Source organism: Hyaena hyaena, unplaced genomic scaffold (genome assembly GCF_003009895.1).
Source record: "Hyaena hyaena isolate Hyena2069 unplaced genomic scaffold, ASM300989v1 scaffold_1535, whole genome shotgun sequence".
NCBI lineage: Eukaryota > Metazoa > Chordata > Mammalia > Carnivora > Hyaenidae > Hyaena > Hyaena hyaena.
The window spans coordinates 163,276-183,410 of NW_024082159.1; the positions used below are offsets into that span (position 1 = coordinate 163,276).

At 37.9% G+C, this 20,135-nt stretch overlaps 2 protein-coding genes and 1 pseudogene across 2 annotated transcripts; all 3 read left to right on the plus strand.

Moving 5' to 3' along the window:
* On the plus strand, window positions 1–954 carry LOC120225867 (olfactory receptor 5AP2). Its single transcript, XM_039224051.1, has one exon. It carries the CDS (start codon window positions 1–3, stop codon window positions 952–954), a length of 954 nt encoding a protein of 317 aa, XP_039079982.1.
* A 6,542-nt stretch (window positions 955–7,496) lies between these two features.
* LOC120225854 (olfactory receptor 1020-like) lies at window positions 7,497–8,447 on the plus strand. The gene has a single exon (XM_039224039.1). It carries the CDS (start codon window positions 7,497–7,499, stop codon window positions 8,445–8,447), a length of 951 nt encoding a protein of 316 aa, XP_039079970.1.
* Window positions 8,448–18,953: 10,506 nt separating this feature from the next.
* Window positions 18,954–19,922, plus strand: LOC120225855 (annotated as a pseudogene).
* Window positions 19,923–20,135: the final 213 nt, after the last annotated feature.

The following is a 20,135-nucleotide window of genomic DNA, read 5'->3' on the forward strand; positions in this document are numbered from 1 at the left end:
ATGATCAGATATACGAAACAGGTCCAAGGCAGAAATCAAACAGAAGTGACAGAATTTATCCTCTTAGGGCTCTCAGACAATTCAGATCTACAAGGTGTCCTCTTTGGATTGTTTCTGTTTATCTATATGGCAACCATGGTGGGTAATTTGGGGATGATTGTGTTAATTAGGATGGATCCCTGTCTCCATACCCCAATGTACTTCTTTCTTAGCAGCCTCTCTTTCGTGGATGCCTCTTACTCTTCTTCTGTCACTCCTAAGATGCTGGTGAACCTTGTGGCTGAGAATAAAGCCATATCTTTCAATGGATGTGCTGCCCAGTTCTACTTCTTTGGCTCCTTTTTGGGGACTGAATGCTTCCTGTTGGCCATGATGGCATATGATCGCTATGCAGCCATTTGGAACCCTCTGCTGTACTCAGTTCTCATGTCTGGTAGAATCTGTTTCTTGCTAGTAGCTATCTCTTTCCTAGCAGGCTTTGGGAATGCAGCCATACACACAGGAATGACTTTCCGATTGTCCTTTTGTGGCTCTAATAAGATCAACCATTTCTACTGTGACACCCCACCACTGTTGAAGCTCTCTTGCTCAGACACTCGCATCAATGGAATTGTGATCATGGCTTTCTCCAGTTTTAATGTCATCACTTGTGTTACAGTTGTTCTCATTTCTTACCTGTGTATCGTCATCGCCATCTTGAGGATGCCCTCTTTAGAAGGCAGGCACAAAGCCTTCTCCACCTGTGCCTCCCACCTCATGGCTGTCACCGTATTTTTTGGGACAATTCTCTTCATGTACTTGCGCCCCACAACTAGCTATTCAATGGAACAGGACAAGGTTGTCTCTGTCTTTTATACAGTAGTGATTCCTATGCTAAACCCTCTCATCTATAGTTTGAAAAATAAGGATGTGAAAGGGGCCCTAAAGAAGATCTTACAGAAACACATACTGTAAAGGTGTGTTATATATCATCCTGTTATGTAGAAGAAATTATGTTTTCACATTAATTTTATTGTTTGGTTGCTTAAGCTCTGTGTGTGTATGTGTATGTTAAACTTGATTGTTTTAAAATGCAGGTATACTTCTAAATCTTCTGGTATCTTACATGTATACCCATGAGCCTATATGATGAATAAACATAGTAGGGGAGGTTGGTGCTTGATAAAGTATCAAAATTCTTAGATTTGGCTGACTTGGGCTTAAGTTCCAATTTCAATATTTAGCTTTGCTTGATCTGATATATATAATATAGGTATAACAACAATAACAGAGTAGTATTTTCCTGATTTAATAAGTTAACTGGAATATGTTGAGGGTAGTGATGTACTTTAACTTTTAATCTTCATTTCTTCCAGAGTTTCATATGGTTTTCAATAAATGTTTATTGAAAATATATTCTCTGTCTATTGCTCATAATGGGGGGGCAGGGCATTGACAATGTGGGAGCAATAAAGGAACAACCTTCTTCCATGAGATGGCATGTCAAAGGAGGCCTGATGATTTGGAATCACGTAAATGTCTACTCCCTATTTCTCTCCATCCCACTATCCACTGTAGACCTTGAGGGAGAATGCCAGTACTTCTCATGCTCCAAGTAAGGCCACCTCACTCCCCACCCCCCAAATTGGTTAGAGACCACAAAGAATGTGTTAAATCATCTTGCCCACTCATAATAGTTCCATCCCCCTATAATTTCCACTTTCAAATGTTAATCAAGGTTTCTCTCAAAGACATTCAAAACTGTATCACGCTTGGTATCCTCCTTCATGTTCCCTTTTATTGTAACTCATATGCTATAATATCTGTCCTTCAGTTGCTTCTTATTCACCAACCTAAGAAGAGTTGCACTTGATCAATATTCATCACTGTTCTCAGTGCCCAGCTGAAATTCCATGGTTCATCAAATAAGGACTCATTCTCAATCAGCCTCAATTCCATGCTCTACTTTCTCTCCATTCTGCTCATCTGATTAAATTCCAGCTTAGTGATACTCAGTCGTTTCTTTGTTCCGTCCTCCACCAAAGCTGCTTAGTGCAATTAGAGAAAACTTCTCAGCATGCTACTCTCCCTTGCTGATCTTGTGTCATACTTCTTTCTACAAAATAAAAACAATTAGACAAGATCATCTCCATTTTACCATCTCTAATCTTTGTACATACACTCTTATTCCCACTTGTCAAATAGATAGTGTGTCCCTTGCTTGTACCTTAGACTAGTTCTTTCACACCTTTGGAGCTTTCCATAAACTTTACTTCAAAGAAACTCTACTAGAATGTTCTCATTTGTTTATAAACATCTTCTAGTATCACCCTTCTTAATAATTTCTTTGGCTGAAACTCCTGTCCACTCACCGACTTATTTCTCTGCTTTCTTTACAATGAATCTTCTCAAAATAACTACCTATACTCCTTATCTCTACTTTCTCAAGTATCTCATACAATTTTGCATGCTCAAATTGTATTTCTCTACTGCCTCACCATTGAAACTAATCTTGTCAAGGACACATAAGAACTTCACATTACTGTCTCTAAACATTGCTCTTCTATCTTACCTTTGCTAGGTATTTCAGGAGGATTTGACACTGCTAATTCCTTCAGCTACCCAAAAAAACCCATCTTTTCCTAGATTTCTGTATCACTTCAAACTTCTGATTTTCCTTCTCCCGCTACTGCTACTTCTTCCTAGGTAACTGTGATAACTTTTCCTCCTCTGTATGCTAACCTTCAAATCTTGGAGCCAAAAGCTTAATCTTTTATATTAGTTTATGGTACATTGGTTCTGCATCTGCATCCACTTCTTAAGTGATCTAAGAAGTCTAAAATGATTCCAAAATCCATATGTACAGCCCTGACCTCTCACTTGAACTCCAGAGTCATACATTGAATTGACAATCTGGCATGTAGGGACTCTGGACACATAGAAAGTAGAAAATACACATAGGAGTAGAAAATTTACTTTCCTTACTTAGTGATCATACTCAGACATCTATAGAATGATCACAACTTTTGTATTACCAGGAAGATCTGTATCTTAGCATTACACCTATGTGTCATTGAGCTTAAAATAGTCTTTTCTAAAATGTTAAATTATAAATTGTATTTCCTGCTATTTGTCCTTAGTTTGTACTTAGAATAAGAACATACATGCTCTTTACATCCTTAGTCATAATCCATTCAAAAATTATTGATAGATATACAAAACTCTGCCCACATTTAATGTATATAATTTGTTGAGTTTGGGCACATGTATACTTCAATAAAACTGTCAAAAAACTATTAATGGAAAGACTTGCATGTAACATGTATTAGAGATATAACAGGTAAAAAAATTAAAGGTTCTGATATCCCCAAAACTTATACTCTAGTAAGGAAGACTCTATTGTCTATGCCAAATGTGCATGTGTGTGTGTGTGTATGTGTGTGTGTGTGTGTGTGTGTGTGCACGTGTTTGACATGGGTATAAGTGGTGTTTTGAAGAATAATAAACCAGGTATTAGAGTAGGGAATGGTGTCATCAGAGAAGAGTTCTCTGTGGAAATAACATTTGAGAAAGGCTTGAGTAAAGGTAATATCATCTGAATGTGTGTGGAAGAGCATTCCAGGTATACTTACAGTAAATAGAAAGGGCCTGAGGCAAGATTCTCCTCGGTTTGTCAAAAGAATAGCAAGGAGACATATATGTGGACGCATGAGCAAATGAAAGGAGGAAACGACTTACAATGAGGAAGGTGTTTGGGAAGGAGTGATTGATCAAATAAGCCTGGTAGTTCACAAATTGGCTTTGGACTTTACTTTTTCTGATCACCCTGCAATAGCTGTTCACCCCCCAATCCAGACTGCGAGCTGCATGAAGGAATGAACAAGATTAGTTTTACTGGCTACTCTATCAAGTATCAAGTACCAAGGATCCTTGTATGGTCCATAACACAAGTTCACTAGATATTTGTTTAATTAATTAATTGATTTATTAATGCACGGAGAGAGCCATATTCTAATAGAAATGAATAGCGATCACATTTTAAGTGGAATTCTGAAGTTTGGAGGCAGGATCAGGTCAATTTTGTACCATTTAATTCAGTGTTACACTCCACAGAGTCTCAGGACCACACAATAGTTTCTGTACTTCTCTAAATGCCTAACTTATTCTCCAGGGTATAAGCTGTTCACTGGGGAGAAAGTAGTTTAATTATTTCAGTGAAAAGTAAATGTGTACTTTAATTTTGGATTAGCACATTTCAAGCATTAGATTTTTAGTGTTTTGCAGAGATTAACTCTCAGGAGAATAATTGCAGACTTGATAAGGTTGACCTGTCTGCTTTCAGATTCAGAAGCAGTATTTTCTTCTCATCATTGAATTAAACATGTCTTAATTCTTTCTTGGCTGCATCTCTTGTCCCACTTCCATTTTCATCAAAGCTAAAAACTTCAAATCGTGAGACAGGAAACTTGTATGCCTCCAAAAGCAATAAAACAAAACTAAAAAGAAAAACCACTACTCTAGTGAATATCTCTTAAGGACAAAGGTAAGATGGTTTAATTTATCTCAAAGTGTTCAGATATAGAAAGTTTCCAAGAGGACTCAGAAACATTCAAGTAATTAAACATCTCAATTATAATATGTCTGAAATGCTAAATTTGATGTTTCAACTAATTAATTTGGATTTTGTTTTTAGAAGACAGGGATTTAGGATCACTATTAACAAATGAGAATTTTATGAGGTATTCAGCATATAGAGACACATACATACATGAATGCAAACATACATGTAGTCCATGTGTATATATACTGCATGTGTATGCAAAATAGAAATTAATTAAATTTTTGTAGCAAGAATGTCATATATGATGTGAGTACATATATATATATTTATATATGCATAAAGTAAAGCTCTACAAAATTTTTGATTTGGTTATTTTATAAGGTAGGATGTCAGCTGACTCTAGAGATAGATCTGTTAAAAGGCTATTGTAATAACCCAGGTGGACCATAATGTTGGCTGAGGTCTTGGTAGGAATGGAGGTTGTAGGAGGTACTTAATACAAATATTTTGAAGGTAGACCCAACATAACTATCTGATGAGCTGATTATATAGTGTGTGAGAAAGAGATCAATTTCTTCAGTATTTATTTAATTTTATCAGAGCAAATGAAAGTATAGAGTTGTTATTAATTTGAGATAAGGAATGTTATGTTTGGAGCAACTTAGAGAAGGACATGAGAAATTCAGCTTTGGGTCATGTTGAGTTGCTATTTGATATTAATGTGGAGATGTAAGTAAGCAGTTGAACTACAAGTATGTAAAAGAGGTCAGGACTGACAATATAAAGTCAGGAGTTTTAAGTATACAGAGGGTAATTACATTTGCAAAATTGAATAATTACCATGGTAGAGTGTAAGTTGGAAAGAGTGAAAGATTGAGGACTGAACTCCTCCAACCTTAACAGTAAGAGAGAAGAGGAAGAATAAGTAGAGACTGAGAAGGAACAATCCATATGGTAGGAAGAAAACTTAGAGACTGGTGTCCTAGAAGATAAGAGAACAAAGTCTTCTGAGGAGTAGTAAGAAATCAACTCCATCAAATGTTATCGATAGATCAAAAAAGATGAGGAATGAGAATTGACCCTGGGGTTTGACATTGTAGAGATCCCTGTTGCCTTAGGCAAGAGCTGTATCTGTGGAGTGATAGGGTGCAAGCCCAATTAGAACGAGCTTAAGAGAAAATAGAAAATGCAGTCTTGCATACAGCATGAATATTCAACTGTATTTTTTTTATTTAAAAAATGTGATTAATGTTTTATTTATTTCTGAGAGAGAGAGAGACAGTTTGAGTAGGGGAGGGTCAGAGAGAGAGGGAGACACAGAATCTGAAACAGGCTCCAGGCTCTGAGTTAGCTGTCAGCACAGAGCCCAACTTGGGGCTGGAACCCACGAACTGTGAAATCACGACCTGAGCCGAAGTTGGATGCTTAACTGACTGAGCCACCCAGGAGCCCCTCAACTGTATAGTTTGTTTAATTGCCAAGGCAGATGCAAAGTAATTTGATCATAGGAAGTGAAGGCAGTAGGGGCAAAGGAGGAGGAGAGGAAATTTGGAAGTTAGGGTAGGATATGGATAAATAGGGTCAATCATCAAAGACTTCACACACACACACACACACACACACACTTTAATTTTAAATAAAATAGGTTACTGAGTTTACTTATGGAAATTTTATTCACTGCAATAAGAAAATGAAGAGGTTTATGGGAATGCAGACTGGTGCAGCCACTCAGGAAAACAGTATAGAGGTCCCACAAAAAATTAAAAATAGAACTACCCTACGACCTAGCAATTGAACTACTAGGTATTTATCCAAGGGATAAGGTGTGCTATTTTAAAGGGAAACATGCACCCCAATATTTATAGCAGCACTATAAACAATAGTCAAAGTATGGAAAGAGCCCAAAAGTCCATTGATGGATGAATGGATAAAAAAGATGTGGTATATATACAATGAAATATTACTTGGCAATCAAAATGAATGAAATCTTGCCATTTGCAACTACGTGGACGAAAGGAGGATATTATGTTGAGGGAAATATCAGTCAGTCAGAGAAAGGCAAATATCATATGACTTCACTCATATGAGAACTTTAAGATACAAAACAGGTGGACATAAGGGAAGGGAAGTAAAAATAATATTAAAAAAATGGGGAGCAGGACAAAACATAAGAGACTCAAATATGGAAAACAAACAGAGGGTTACTGGAGAGGTTGTTGGAGGAGGGGATGAGCGAAATGGGTAAGGGGCGTTAAGGAATCTACTCCTGAAATAATGGTTGCACTATATGCTAACTAACTTGGATATAAATTAAAAAATTAAATTTAGAAAAAGAAATGAAGAGGTGTAACATACATGTGGGAGCCCGACAGTGACCACAAGAAAGAGTCATTAGGGACGCGGGGATGTGCCTGCACACGGGGCTCCCTGCCTGGGCAAAGCGTGCCTGCAAACAGGATGCTCTGCCAGGAGGCCTGCACACAATATCCAAGTTTAATGGTCCGCTCGCAAACGAGGGAACATGCCCTCCTTGGAAGTAAGGAGAAGGCTGGAGTTGTGGGCAGACCTCTTAGTAAACATGTTGTGGTCGCTTCCTCCCTTTGCTCCCCCCTGTCCTTGAAATGTGTTTGGCTACTTGCCCTTAATTGGTAAAGGAATGCATCTTGTAGATTTCAGTTTGTATCCAGTTACCGGGTATAAAATAAACCGCAAGAGGGGCTTGTGTAGAATTGTTCCTCCGGCCGGAGTTGTGTCTGTGTCTGTCTTTTGTGTGTGTCTTGTCCTGTGTGTCATTTCGTCCGCAACAATACATGCCCTCAGAGCATTTTACAACTAATCTTAATTATAGCAGAGAATGAACTATTTTATTTTCCTGGTAATTTTTTTCTTTGTACAATTTATTTTCATGGTTTCTTTCTTATCCTAGCAAACGAATCATCCATTCTAAGACAAAGATATGTGCAACCATACAACAGTGACTGAATTTATTCTCGTGGGATTCAAGGATCATTCAGAACTACAGTGTCTTCTTTTTACGGTGTTTTTAGTTATCTATATGATCACTGTGTTTGGAAATCTTGGCATGATCCTATTAATCAAGATTGACTCACATCTCCACACTCCAATGTACTTTTTCCTCAGTAACTTGTCCTTTGTTGACTTCTGTTATTCTTCTGTCGTTGCCCCTAATATGCTAGTGAATTTCTGGGTGGAGAACCCAGTCATTTCCTTTAGTGGATGTGCCACTCAATTCTTCTTTTTTGGTTCCTTTGCTGGAATTGAGGGCTTCCTGTTGGCTGTGATGGCCTATGACCGTTATGCAGCCATCTGTAAGCCTCTTCTTTACACAGTCACCATGTCCCTGCGTCTTAATGTCCTTCTGGTATTGGCCACATATCTTGCAGGCTTTCTGAATGCTGCCATTCACACGGGCTTCACCTTTCAACTGTCTTTCTGTCACTCAAATGTCATCAACCACTTTTTCTGTGACACTCCCCCCCTCCTGAAACTCTCTTGTTCTGATACACGCATCAATGAAGTTGTCATTTTTGCTTTTGCTAGTTTTAATGAACTGAGCTGCCTCCTGATTATCCTCATTTCTTATCTGTACATCCTCATTGCCATCTTGAAGATCCATTCTGCTGAAGGGAGGCACAAAGCTTTCTCCACCTGCGCTTCCCACCTGATGACAATCACCATTTTCTTTGGCACGATTCTATTCATGTATCTGCGCCCCAGCTCCAGCTACTCAATGGACCAAGACAAAGTGGTATCTGTATTTTACACAGTGGTCATCCCCATGTTAAATCCTCTCATCTATAGTCTGAGAAATAAAGAGGTCAAAGCTTCCTTAGGTAAAATATTTAAAACAACCTATTCTCCTGTCCTTAGAATCAACAAAGTATGATATTTTAGAACCTCGAAGAAATGTAGAAATGACTAAATCCACCTCCATTCACCCTGGCTCCATTTCATTCATTCTGTCATGAGTTTTGTTGTTGTTGTCTTTGATAGTGGAGTTGAACAAAATGTCTCGACCTCCTGGGGAATATGGTTAAACCTCTATATGAACCCCACCAACTCCACAGAGCCTTTATGCTTGAAAATAATCACCTATCACAATTCAACTCCTTGTTCAAAGACATAAAACTCACTATAAAAGTAAATGAGATAAAGAAAGACTGAATAGCAGAAGGAATAACTATATTTTTTCCCTAATTGATGGCTCCATGATTGAATGGTGATGTATGTAAATGCCAGAGGACAGGTGTTAAGGAGTAGACTGAGCCAGAATTTGTCCAGAGGACTCAAAGAGGGCTTAGAGACTGCTTCTTGCCCCCAATGAACTGGAAAAAATATCAGAACTTAATCCTGACAGAGGTGCCAAAGTAAAGCAATTCCAACCTGGGCAACGAATCTAGATCACTGAGGGAATAATGGAAACAAACTACAAGGTAAATATAAGGAGAAGGGTGGATCAAGGATTCAGAGAACAAGGCTTTTGAGCTTACGAAAGAGCTATTCCTTATAATTCCTGTCCATAAACTGTCATGTTGTTTGATCTCTGAATGGGTAAGCAGTTTAAGCTTAAAAAGTTACGCTGACATAGGTAGGCATCCCCTGATACCTTAGCAAATCACCACACATAGCTATTTTACTGCTAGCCGCACTTTCATGGGACAAGTTTAAAGCTTGCAGTTGGTTTGATGGGTATTTTCTAAATTGGGATATCTCTCTAATAGGACTTGATTTTCTTTACAGTGACCACTGACATGTAAACAGAAAGTATTTTAAACTGGTTGGGACTGGGAAAAGTGTACTGAGTGTGACCCTAGTATATCACTTTGCCACAGAAAGACTGATTGTCATTGTAAAAGAAAAATAGCCACCTAAAAGGGTCTAAAAATTTTTTTTTGCTTTTTTTCACAGATTAGAGTTTTTGATAAGAAATTGAACCCAAATCTTATCATTTGATATTTCTTTATTCTTTGTTTCAGACGCTGCATATCAAAAACACATTTTTCTTGCTTATTTCAGTGGTCTTTGTCCATCTCATTATTCTTTTTCTAGAGAGCTCTTTATAGTTCAAGACACAGCACAAAATTACCTTTCATGATGGCCCGGACCCTTCTTCATCCTTCCCAAGGTAGACAGTTACACATGCCTATTATTGTGACTCTGTAGATATTGCAGCTCTAATCGAGCTCTTGGTTACAGAAACCTATCATAAAAATACAATGTAACACTCACAGATTGAGTGGTCCTTAAGGAAAGAAACCTCTTTACATCAACCTGCATATCTCCATCCCTTCATTGTAGGCCACCAGTAAAAGTTTTAAAATTAAGAAATAAATCATTATACAGGGTGATGGAAAACAAAATGTTGCTCTAGCATCCGAAACTAAAGGTTGTCAAGAACTATTTTAGAAAGTCAATGTTAGAAAAGTTATGGGATGCTTGGGTGGCTCAGTTAGTTAAGTGTCTGACTCTTGGTTTTGGCTCAGGTCATGATCTCATGGTCATGAGACTGAGCCCTACATTGGGCTCTGTAGTGACAGCATGGAGCTTGCTTGGGAGTCTCTCTTTCCCTCTTTCACTGCATTTCCCCTACTCCTCTGCTTGTGCATGTTCTGTCTCTCTCAATAAATAAAACTTAAAAAAATAAAATTTATTCTCTTATATCAGCTTGGATGATCTGTTGGACAATATTTTATTCTTTTTAAACCAAATTGTTTGAAATTAAACATTTTAGTAAACAGATGATATTTCAGTATCCTACATCTTTATGTTATGTAAAGCAAATGTGATTTCAACATATAGCAATAGAATATTTCAAGATTTTTCCAATGAAAGAACACAAAGCTAATTCAAGCTAACATAGGTGTGGAGTTTTTAGTGCCATAAGGTCTCTCTCTATCTCTCCCTCTGTCTCTCTGTCTCTCATGTCCTCTCTCACACTATGAATTCACTCATTCTCTGTCATAGACTTTTCACATGATGGTCTCAATTTAAGGTACTTTTAGAACAATTATATTATAGATAAGACTGCATCTCTTTAGAAGGAACAGCCATTGCCTGAAAGGGCTCAGGCATTCATCATGTGTATCCATGTCGGGGTGTGTATATATTTGTGAATGTGTGCGTATGTTGGTAGTAAAGGTGGAAGCATGAAATATCAGAAGTCTTGCTCTATACTAGACTGTATTCCACTAAACATTTACTCAGTAAAATTAAATTCCTTGACTCGTCACTGCTCATTTATAGATTCTGTTTAGGCACAGTTGCTTTATGTCTTTTACACCTCAACATGAATGTGAAAACTCATGCTAACTTTATCTGTAGATGGGTTAGATGTTTTCCTATGTGCTGCATTTTGTGGATTCCTATATAGTCTCAACCCTTACAGAAAAATACAGGTATGTGCAGTGTTTGAAAAAAGCACAGTGGGTTACAATGCTGAACACTATTATTATGTTGAGCATGATTGATTTGAGCTTAGTTTTCACATAATGAAATGATCAGGGTCCCCTCAAACTAACAATATTAAAGCCACTACAATTTGGCTACTTACTCTCATATATTTAAAAACAAAACCCAGAAACCAGGAACTTCTTAGTATGCTTGTGATAGTTACACACAAATGTTTGGATTAAAAGCAGCCAAACCATCCCTAGGGGGTAGAAGATTAAAAAAAAAAAAATCTGGCCACAAAGCAGTACAGAACCATGACTTTTAAGCTAAAACTTGTAAGATGCATGTATTGTTCCTTTGGTTTTTCTATAGTTTCTAGATTTGAGTGTTTCATGATTTCTTCCTTCTGTTTTTGTCAGATTGCCTAACATAAACTCATCTTTCTTTATTATCCTGGTTTAGTGTACCTGATTCTCTAAGAGTATGTAATTTGTAATGATAGGAATTTGAAAAGTAAATGGTCCTATCAGGCTGGGTAAAAACTCTTTGGGCCCCTGATGGAGAGAGAAAGCCCATGAGTAGTTGCCTTGACAACCCCTATTCACTAGAGAGAACTCTTCATTTAACTACCTCCCCTCTTCCTCCTCTTCTTTCTCTTTCTCTTCCTTCGCTCTTTTTTATTCCTACCCCTTTTCCTCCCGAGCTTCAGTGACAATAGAAACAAAAACAAGAGAAGAGCTGAGAGATAAATTAGATAGTTTAATGCGGTCCACTCTTTTTTATTTTAAAGTTTATTTATTTATTTTGAGAAAGAGAGTGAGAGAGACCTATTCCGAATGGTAACGAGGTGCTCTGTAGCCTTTGTGTACAGGGTGTGGTTAACCAAAATAGGGAAGCACAAGCTTGCTAAGCGGATTTACAGGAGTTGAGAGAGAGAGAGAGAGAGAGCAGGAGAGGGGCAGAGAGAGGAGAGAGAGGGAATCTCAAGCAAGCTTCGCCCTGCCAACTCAGAGCCCAATGCTGGGCTTGAACCCAGGAACTGAGATCATGACCTAAGCCAGAACCAAGAGTGAGACTCTTAGCCAAGTGAGCCACCCAGGAGCTCCTGGTTTCCACTGTTGATGTAACCGTTAAACAAATTTTTAGAAGAGACTGGGTTTGAGGGAAATCTTAGCTTTCAGAACTAAACCTTTTTGCTCTTCATGTTAGTCTGTAGTATATAATCTATAGTATAAAAAGAATCTCATAACTGAGATCCTGAAGCAGGGTGAATGTAGGAAAGACCACCAAACCCGAATTAGAAGCGAAGCAAGATTTTATTCACAGTCCGGCCAAACCCGATCTCCTGACCTTAAGGAGAAAAATGCGGAGAATGGCCCCAAACAAAGATAGCAGTGAGCTTATATGGATTTCAGCCAGGCAGAATACATCATTATTTAGTTAACCAATTACAGTTTACAGCATTTCATGGTAGCCAATTATATTGTGACACACAGACATTAGTTTTGGCGGGAACCTAGCATTTTAAAGTTCTTTGTCTTAAGAGGGTTTGAAATGTCCGATCATAGTTAGACATTTGAGAAACGTGGGGTAGTGACTACCTGACAGAGCACCTGACTCCGAATGGTAATGTGTTCTGTAGCCTTTGCATACAGGGTGTGGTTAACCAGAACACGGAAGCCTGCTAAGCAGATTTACAGGAGCAGAAATGGCATGTTAGCATTTAACCGTGCTTGAGGTCAACCTACACAATAACATCGTGCATGCTTGTGATGCTATTATAGTTAACATTTATTTATTTATTTTTAAAATCTTCAGTTGTGGTTGTGTTAACAGAGAGTTAGGGGTCCCCAGAAAAAGGAAACTTCCATGACCCAAGATAAGTCATTTTAGGTCCCCAGCTATTTTCCATGATCTGTGCTCTACAGGCTCTCCTTACCCAAGCATACTTCTGGACGAATATCCAAGGAGGTGATAGAATTACAAAGAAATGCAAAAATTTCAGTAGTTAAGGATTTTTAGGGAAGAAAAGGAATGCAAAAACTCAGTCTCTAGCAGGCCAGGAAATAGCCTAGCCACAAGAGAGTCAACAAATCAGTGGTAAAATCCCAGTGCTGTTACAAAGGTAAAGATTGACATAAAGTACATTTTCTTTTTAGAGAAAGAGGGAGAGCACAAGTAAGTGAGAGGCATAGAGAGAGAGAGAGAGAGCGAGAGAGCGAGAGAGAGAATCCCCCAAGGGCAGACAGAGAGAGATTTGAAAGAGAAGCAGGGCTCACCCAAATTGACCTTGTGTTCACCTGCAGGGCTTGAACTCCTGAACTGTAAGGTCATGACCTGAACCCAAGTCAGACACTTAACCCACTGAGCCACAGCCACCCTGGTGCCCTATGTAAAGTACATTCTTGACTTTGTTCTGCAGGACCGAACCATGCATGACCCATAGGGTTAATGAGGTTGAAACTAGCAGGAAATTTAAAGCTTGTTTTTTCAGGGAATTGATTTGGTTCTATTGTCAAAAACTGACCTCTGTGCTCGGGAATCAAAGTATGTAACATGAAGATAGTTTGGAGATCAAGAAGGAAGATAAGATATTATTTTGCCAAGCAAAGGGGGCTGCAGCAGACTAATGCTTCCAGGACTGCAAGCCCACCTGGGGTTAAAGGCTAAAGGGTTTTTTAGGAAAACACCGGCCACTTGAGGCTTATTACTAAGTATAAATAGAAGTCAGCAAGATGTCAATATCCATACCCAGTTCCTGAAACAAAAGATTATACAGAAAAGCAGGTGAAGGGGAGGGCAAAGCTTCAAGAATGAGGAAGGGAAAAATTTTTTCAGCTGATAATCAAGCCTTGCTGAAACACAAGTGTGTCCATCTTCATTTCCATTTTTATGTTACTTTTCTTTAAGATTGAAAAAATGTTTATTTATTTTTGAAAGAGAGAGAGAGAGAGAGCGCAAGTGGTGGGGGGCCAGAGAGAGAGGGAGACAGAGGATCCAAAGCAGGCTCTGTGCTGACAGCAGAGAGTCTAATGTGTGGCTCAAACTCAGGAGCCATGAGATCATGACCTGAGCTGAAGTCCAATGCTTAACGGACTGAGCCACCTAAGTACCCCCAAGTACCCAGTGTGTTTCTGTAGCAGGTTCTGTTACAGTCAATGAACAAAAGCTCTGCATTTCTTAGCTGAAATAACATACCCAAAACTCCATCCAGCTTATACCAGCTCTCAGAGCAGCCCAGAGCCCCTTGCCCTGGTCAGACCTTTGCCTCGGGCTTCATTATAATGTTAAATCTCTTCCTTAGGAGGAGCGCAAGCTTCTGAATATAATATTCAATATGTGTCTAGGCATGTTTTCTAAATATCCCTGTGCAAGCTTTTGGCTGCTTTTACATGCACCTGAGAGGGGAAAGAGTTAATATTAGGCAGGGAGAGATAAAGGACCCACAGGGAGGCAGGCTGCACCTGCATGTGGGAGAATAAAGAAGCAGCAGGGGCTTGAGGGAAAAAGAAAAAAAAAAAAAAAAGGATAAACATATTCCAGACCCTCCTTGGCTGGGGGCTATTTGAGTGGAGTCTCACAAACTTTCTGATAAGGTCCCAATACAAAGTCAGGGACAAAAATCCTTGGCAGCAGCCCAGCTGGGACCCCTCTCACTTTTGAGAGCTTTATACTTTCTCTCAATAAACTCAATCGTTTCCTCACCCTCTGTTGTCCCGAGATTCATTCTTTGATACTGTCCAAGACCAGCATCTCTCCCACTCTCTTGTAAAACAATGACAAGGTCCCCTTTTTGAATAGTCATTCTAAACCCTAAATAAAAAGAACCTGCTCATCCCTGCTCACAGAGTCTCTGTGATCTCCTTATTTGCTGCCAATAAAGTTGTGTGTGTGTATGACAATTTCATCTGATGTAATCTCTATCTGTAATTCGTGTTAGTTTGGTTACAATTTGACTTCGCATAATAATATAAATGATTTATGTGTATTGATTTTGTAATCATGTGACTTTCCCCAATATACTCTTAATTGTTTTTGCATATATATAAAACAGAATTATATGACTTTATATGTACAAAATACATATATATTTAGTTTCAGATGTACAATGTATGATTTGATATTAGTATATACCATTCGATATTAGCATATATTTCTAAACAATCACCATGATAAGTCTAGTTAACATTTTTTGTACCTTTTGAAAGGAGATTCAATGTAAACTATCATGTGATCTGCAAATAGCACAATTTTATTTTTTTGTCTCCAAACTGTGTAACGTTATTACATAGATAAAAACTTCCAGCATAATGTTGGATCTGATGTGACTTAAAAAGATAGCCCATTGAATAATCACAAAAACGCAAGTAACAAATTTACAATGTCAGTAGGATGTTTTCAACTATCTGACTTTGTAACGATTTTGTGTCTATGTCTTTTTAGCAGACAGGTCAAATGGTCATTGCAATTGAAGCAGGGTGATGTTAACTAAGTAATTCATATCTTCAAGAATAATTTAAGCAGAATCTTCTAAAGACTGTCTAGGAAAATAAAATAAGAATACATAAAACTCTTCAGTTAGTATCATATAATCTAGATAATGTCTGTGCCCTCTTATCTTATCCATTGCTATATAAATGAATGAACATTGACTTCTTATGTATGGACTCCTGATCGGGCTATCTCATAATGAAAAGTATGGCTACCTTGCTCTTCTGAAAATCTGAAAGATCACTACGTTTTGCATATCTATTCAATTACTATTGAGCTAGCCTTATTTGTTGTTGGAAAAGTCCTTTTGTAAATCTAGTGACTATTGCAATGTATGCATTACAGTGTGTCAGAAAATACTTAAATGCCCACATACATAAGTACTTTGGGACAACATTTCTTCAAATTAAAAGCTGACACTTAGTTGGGGTGCCTGGGTGGCTCAGTTGGCTAAGCGCCTGACTTCAGTCCAGGTCATGATCTGACTGCTCATGAGTTCTAGCTTTGCATCGGGCTCTGTGCTGACAGCTCAGAGCCTGGAGCCTGCTTTGGATTCTGTTTCCTTCTCTCTCTGCCCCTCCCCCATTCACACTCTGTCTCTCTCTCAAAATTAAATAAATATTAAAACATTTTTAAAAAGTGGTGTTGAATCTTCAACTATTTTTACAATCCTACAAGAAAGTTATTTTAAGGGAATAATTAAGCAGTAGATTTTATTTTTTACATTTTATTGTTTTATCTGTTCTAGGAATCAGGATAAAAATGAGAAAAAAATTGACAGAGAAATCATTCCATTTTTCATTCTGGAAAAAAAAAAGAAAATATGGTCATTTTCAAATCTTTTCAAATGTGGTGGCTTGATAATAATTTACATTTTGATGTTGATATGCAGCTTTATTTCATCTGGTATCTCACAGCTTAACCCACTGTGAAAACTATTCTTCGAAAACCTCACTGAAATAGAGTTGGGAGGTTTCCATAGCGAGAGCTCTCACATTCTCCCTCTCTAGTCAATTGTAGACCTAACAAGAAGAAATGGACTTGACCTTACATGGACTTGACCTTGCACCTGGATACTATTCTACTCCTAAAGTCCAAAAAAGAGACTCTGTTCTCATTTACAACTCCCTTCACACTCCCTCCCTATACTACCAAAGAGCTCCAACCCCTACACTCAAAATTCCAGTTTCCTTCAATTGACTTGTAAGTTTATAACAGCCTTCCCACTTACCCCTTTTCTCCTTAAAAAGTATGCCTCTCCTTTGTTCCTGGACTTGCCTAAATTTTTTCATTTTGCTTGTCCCAGATTACAATTCTATTTATTTCCCAAATAAACTCCTTTTGCTAGTGAAATAACTTGCAATGTCTATTTTTAAGGTTTATAGCACCAATTGGACATCTAAAAACCAGAGATGTCTCTCCTGTCTTGGACAGCCTACATTTTGATTCCTTGGATTGTATTGAACTGGAACTATCAGAGCATTGGAAGAAATAGGCTAGTGAAAGTATCCCTAGATTCATTTATTCTCTAACAAACACAGTGCCGATATTCAAATATTCTTTATTCTACTTTCAACCCTCCTCCTATAATCACCAATTTTATGAGTCATCAATTTTATGAATGATCCTGGCTCTCAGACCCATCTTTGATTTTTAGCATGTTGATAAAGTTCACTCAGTGGGGCAGATTGGTTCCAGTATGAATCTATGGTGTCTGCCCTTTAAAGGGCCCTCACTTGTGAACGATGCCTCTACTTCCTTTCATTGGTTATGTTACTCTTCTGCTTTTACATTCTCTCTGCTCTTCATATCTCTCCCTGACTCAGCCTTCTTTCCCCTTGCTCTCATTAGATGACCTAACCTCAGTGTCCATAGAGAAACACTGAAACCTTCTGATGAGAGTCCTCTTATTTTTACTATACAAAGAATACAAAACTTATATACTCATATTTTCCTTCTTCTATGGTATTAAAGGTGATGGCTGATTTCACTATCAGTGCCAAAGATCTCAGTACTCAGTACCAAGATGGACACAGATGTTAGGCAGAGATTTTGGCCTCAAAGGAGAAAGTAGGATCTCAAAGCACCAAATTAAGGCTGTGCTCTTGAGGAACAAAACTATTTTAATTGGTTCTTCAGAATTATTTCTAGGATAATCTAGAGAATACACCTGAGATATACATTATAAATGTTTCCACCTTGTTTTTACAAAATATAGAAAGTCAACTTTTACAGGTAGGTCATTTTCTACATTTCTTCACTAAAAATATGTTTGTTCCTTTGTGTGAAGATGAATACCCCTCCAACGTGGGCCAAAAATATTAACTTCATCAACTGTACTTGATATTTCTATTCATATGCTAATACTTTATACTATCTCTAAAAATTCAATTATTATATTGAATATATAAAAATAGCTTTAAGGTACAGTTCTTGAGACACATTGTTTTCTGGTCATATCTTATTTTTATAAAGCATTGAGATATAAATGCCCCAAATGGAAGTGAAGGCCACATTTAAACATCATTTGTGCTTTCCAAAACAAATATGTTCATATATGTGTTGGTTGCCCAAAAAATGGAAACAAACAAAGAAACCCCACATTATTCTCCAGATACTTGGGATTTTTATTTGCTGTTTAAATTCTACTTTATCAGTAGAGACTTCTCTGAATGTTTATCTAAAAGCATCCCACCTTCATTTTTCTTTATAATCTTGGCTTCTAACTGGCATCACATTCTAAAGCTTTGTCTATGTGTTTAATATCTGTTCCTTCCCCTATAACATATGACTCATGAGTATGTGGAATTTGTAAACCCAGAATTTAGAACAGAAAAGAGACCCTTTTCAGTGTACATGTACATGTATATATAAATGAGTGAGAAAATTCATTAAGCAGAGGGAATGATTCTTCATTCAGTACATGATTTGCCATATATCAAGAGATAAACTTACTAATTCAATACTTTCTGAATAAAAGGAAGACAGATCACTATGGGTTTCAGGTGAAAATGGTCTACTAAATATATCTTCTATTTTATTATCTCAAATATAGGGTATCAGATCTGGAGAGACCATAGAAATCCAACTTCCTTTATATTTTCCATTTGAATGATATCAATGACTCATTGCTTTTCATATCTTCTTTTGATTCCCATATTTTTCTTTTTATAAAATTTGAAAAAAATACCAAATATGGAGTTCTCTCTGGCAAGGAGGCAAGTACAAATGTGTTTGTATAGACATAAACACACACAAGTGAGAGCAAGAAAGAGTGAAAGAGAGAGAAAAAGTGAAAGAGATCACAGAGAGATAATATTTTATTATTTATCATAGAGGACAAAAATATTTATGTAAATGTTCTGACGTGTTTGTTAAAAGAGAAGAGAAATTTCCCAGTAGGTGAATATATCAACGAGTAAATGATAAAATGGATGGAATAAATGCAGAAGCTGGATCAGATGGAATTCCTCACTTTCTCTAAGACTATCAGTTTACAAGAGATAAGAAAATGTCTTCCCCAAACCACACTACAGTGACAGAATTCATTCTCCTGGGACTCACAGACGACCCTGTCCTGGAGAAGATCCTCTTTGGTGTGTTTCTGATGATCTAACTGATGACACTGGCAGGGAATCTGTGCATGATCGTGCTGATCAGGATCAATTCCCACCTCCAAACGCCCATGTACTTCTTCCTTAGCCACCTCTCCTTTGTAGACATTTGCTATTCCTCCAATATCACTCCAAATATGCTGCACAGCTTCCTCACAGACCAGAAGACCATCTCCTATGCTGGCTGCTTCACACAGTGTCTTCTCTTCATTGCCCTGGTGATCACTGAGTTTTACATCCTTGCTTCAATGGCATTGGACCGCTATGTGGCCATTTGTAGCCCTTTACATTACAGTACCAGAATGTCTAAAAACATTTGTATCTCTCTGGTCATGGTGTCTTATACCTGTGGCTTCCTTAATGGACTCTCCCAGACACTGCTGACTTTTCACTTGTCTTTCTTTGGCTCCCTTGAAATCAACCATTTCTACTGTGCTGATCCTCCTCTTATAATGTTGGCCTGCTCTGACACCTCTGTCAAAAAAATGGCCATGTTTGTAGTGGCTGGTTTGACTTTGTCAAGCTCTCTCTTCATCATTGTCCTATCCTACCTTTTCATTATTGCAGCCATCTTGAGGATCCGTTCTGCTGAAGGCAGGCACAAAGCCTTATCTACCTGTGGTTCCCACTTGACAACAGTCACCCTGTTTTATGGAACCCTCTTCTGCATGTACTTAAGGACTCCCTCTGAGAAGTCTGTGGAGGAGTCCAAAATAATTGCAGTCTTTTATACTTTTCTGAGCCCAATGTTGAACCCACTGATCTACAGTTTAAGGAACAAGGATGTGATCCATGCTATGCAACAAAGCATTCAGGGAAATCTCTTCGATAAAATTGAAATTTGGTTATCTGTTCATTTGAAATAAGTGTCTGTGATAATATGGTGATTAGAAATAAGCATCAGAAGAGTTTTTCCTCTGATAGAATCCCCATTCCAATTTCTTTTTGAGGATCAGCATCGTTTATTCTGTGGAACATTCCCTTAACTTATAATGAACTCTCTTTTTTTCTTAAGCAAAGAGAGTTAGGTTCTTATTCCTAGGAATCAGAATGTTGCTGATGTCCAGATTTAGATTCCT

Bases quoted from the DNA above. Each gene is read 5' to 3' on its own strand.
- LOC120225867 (XM_039224051.1), top strand. From the start codon at position 1: ATGATCAGATATACGAAACAGGTCCAAGGCAGAAATCAAACAGAAGTG.
- LOC120225854 (XM_039224039.1), top strand. From the start codon at position 7,497: ATGTGCAACCATACAACAGTGACTGAATTTATTCTCGTGGGATTCAAG.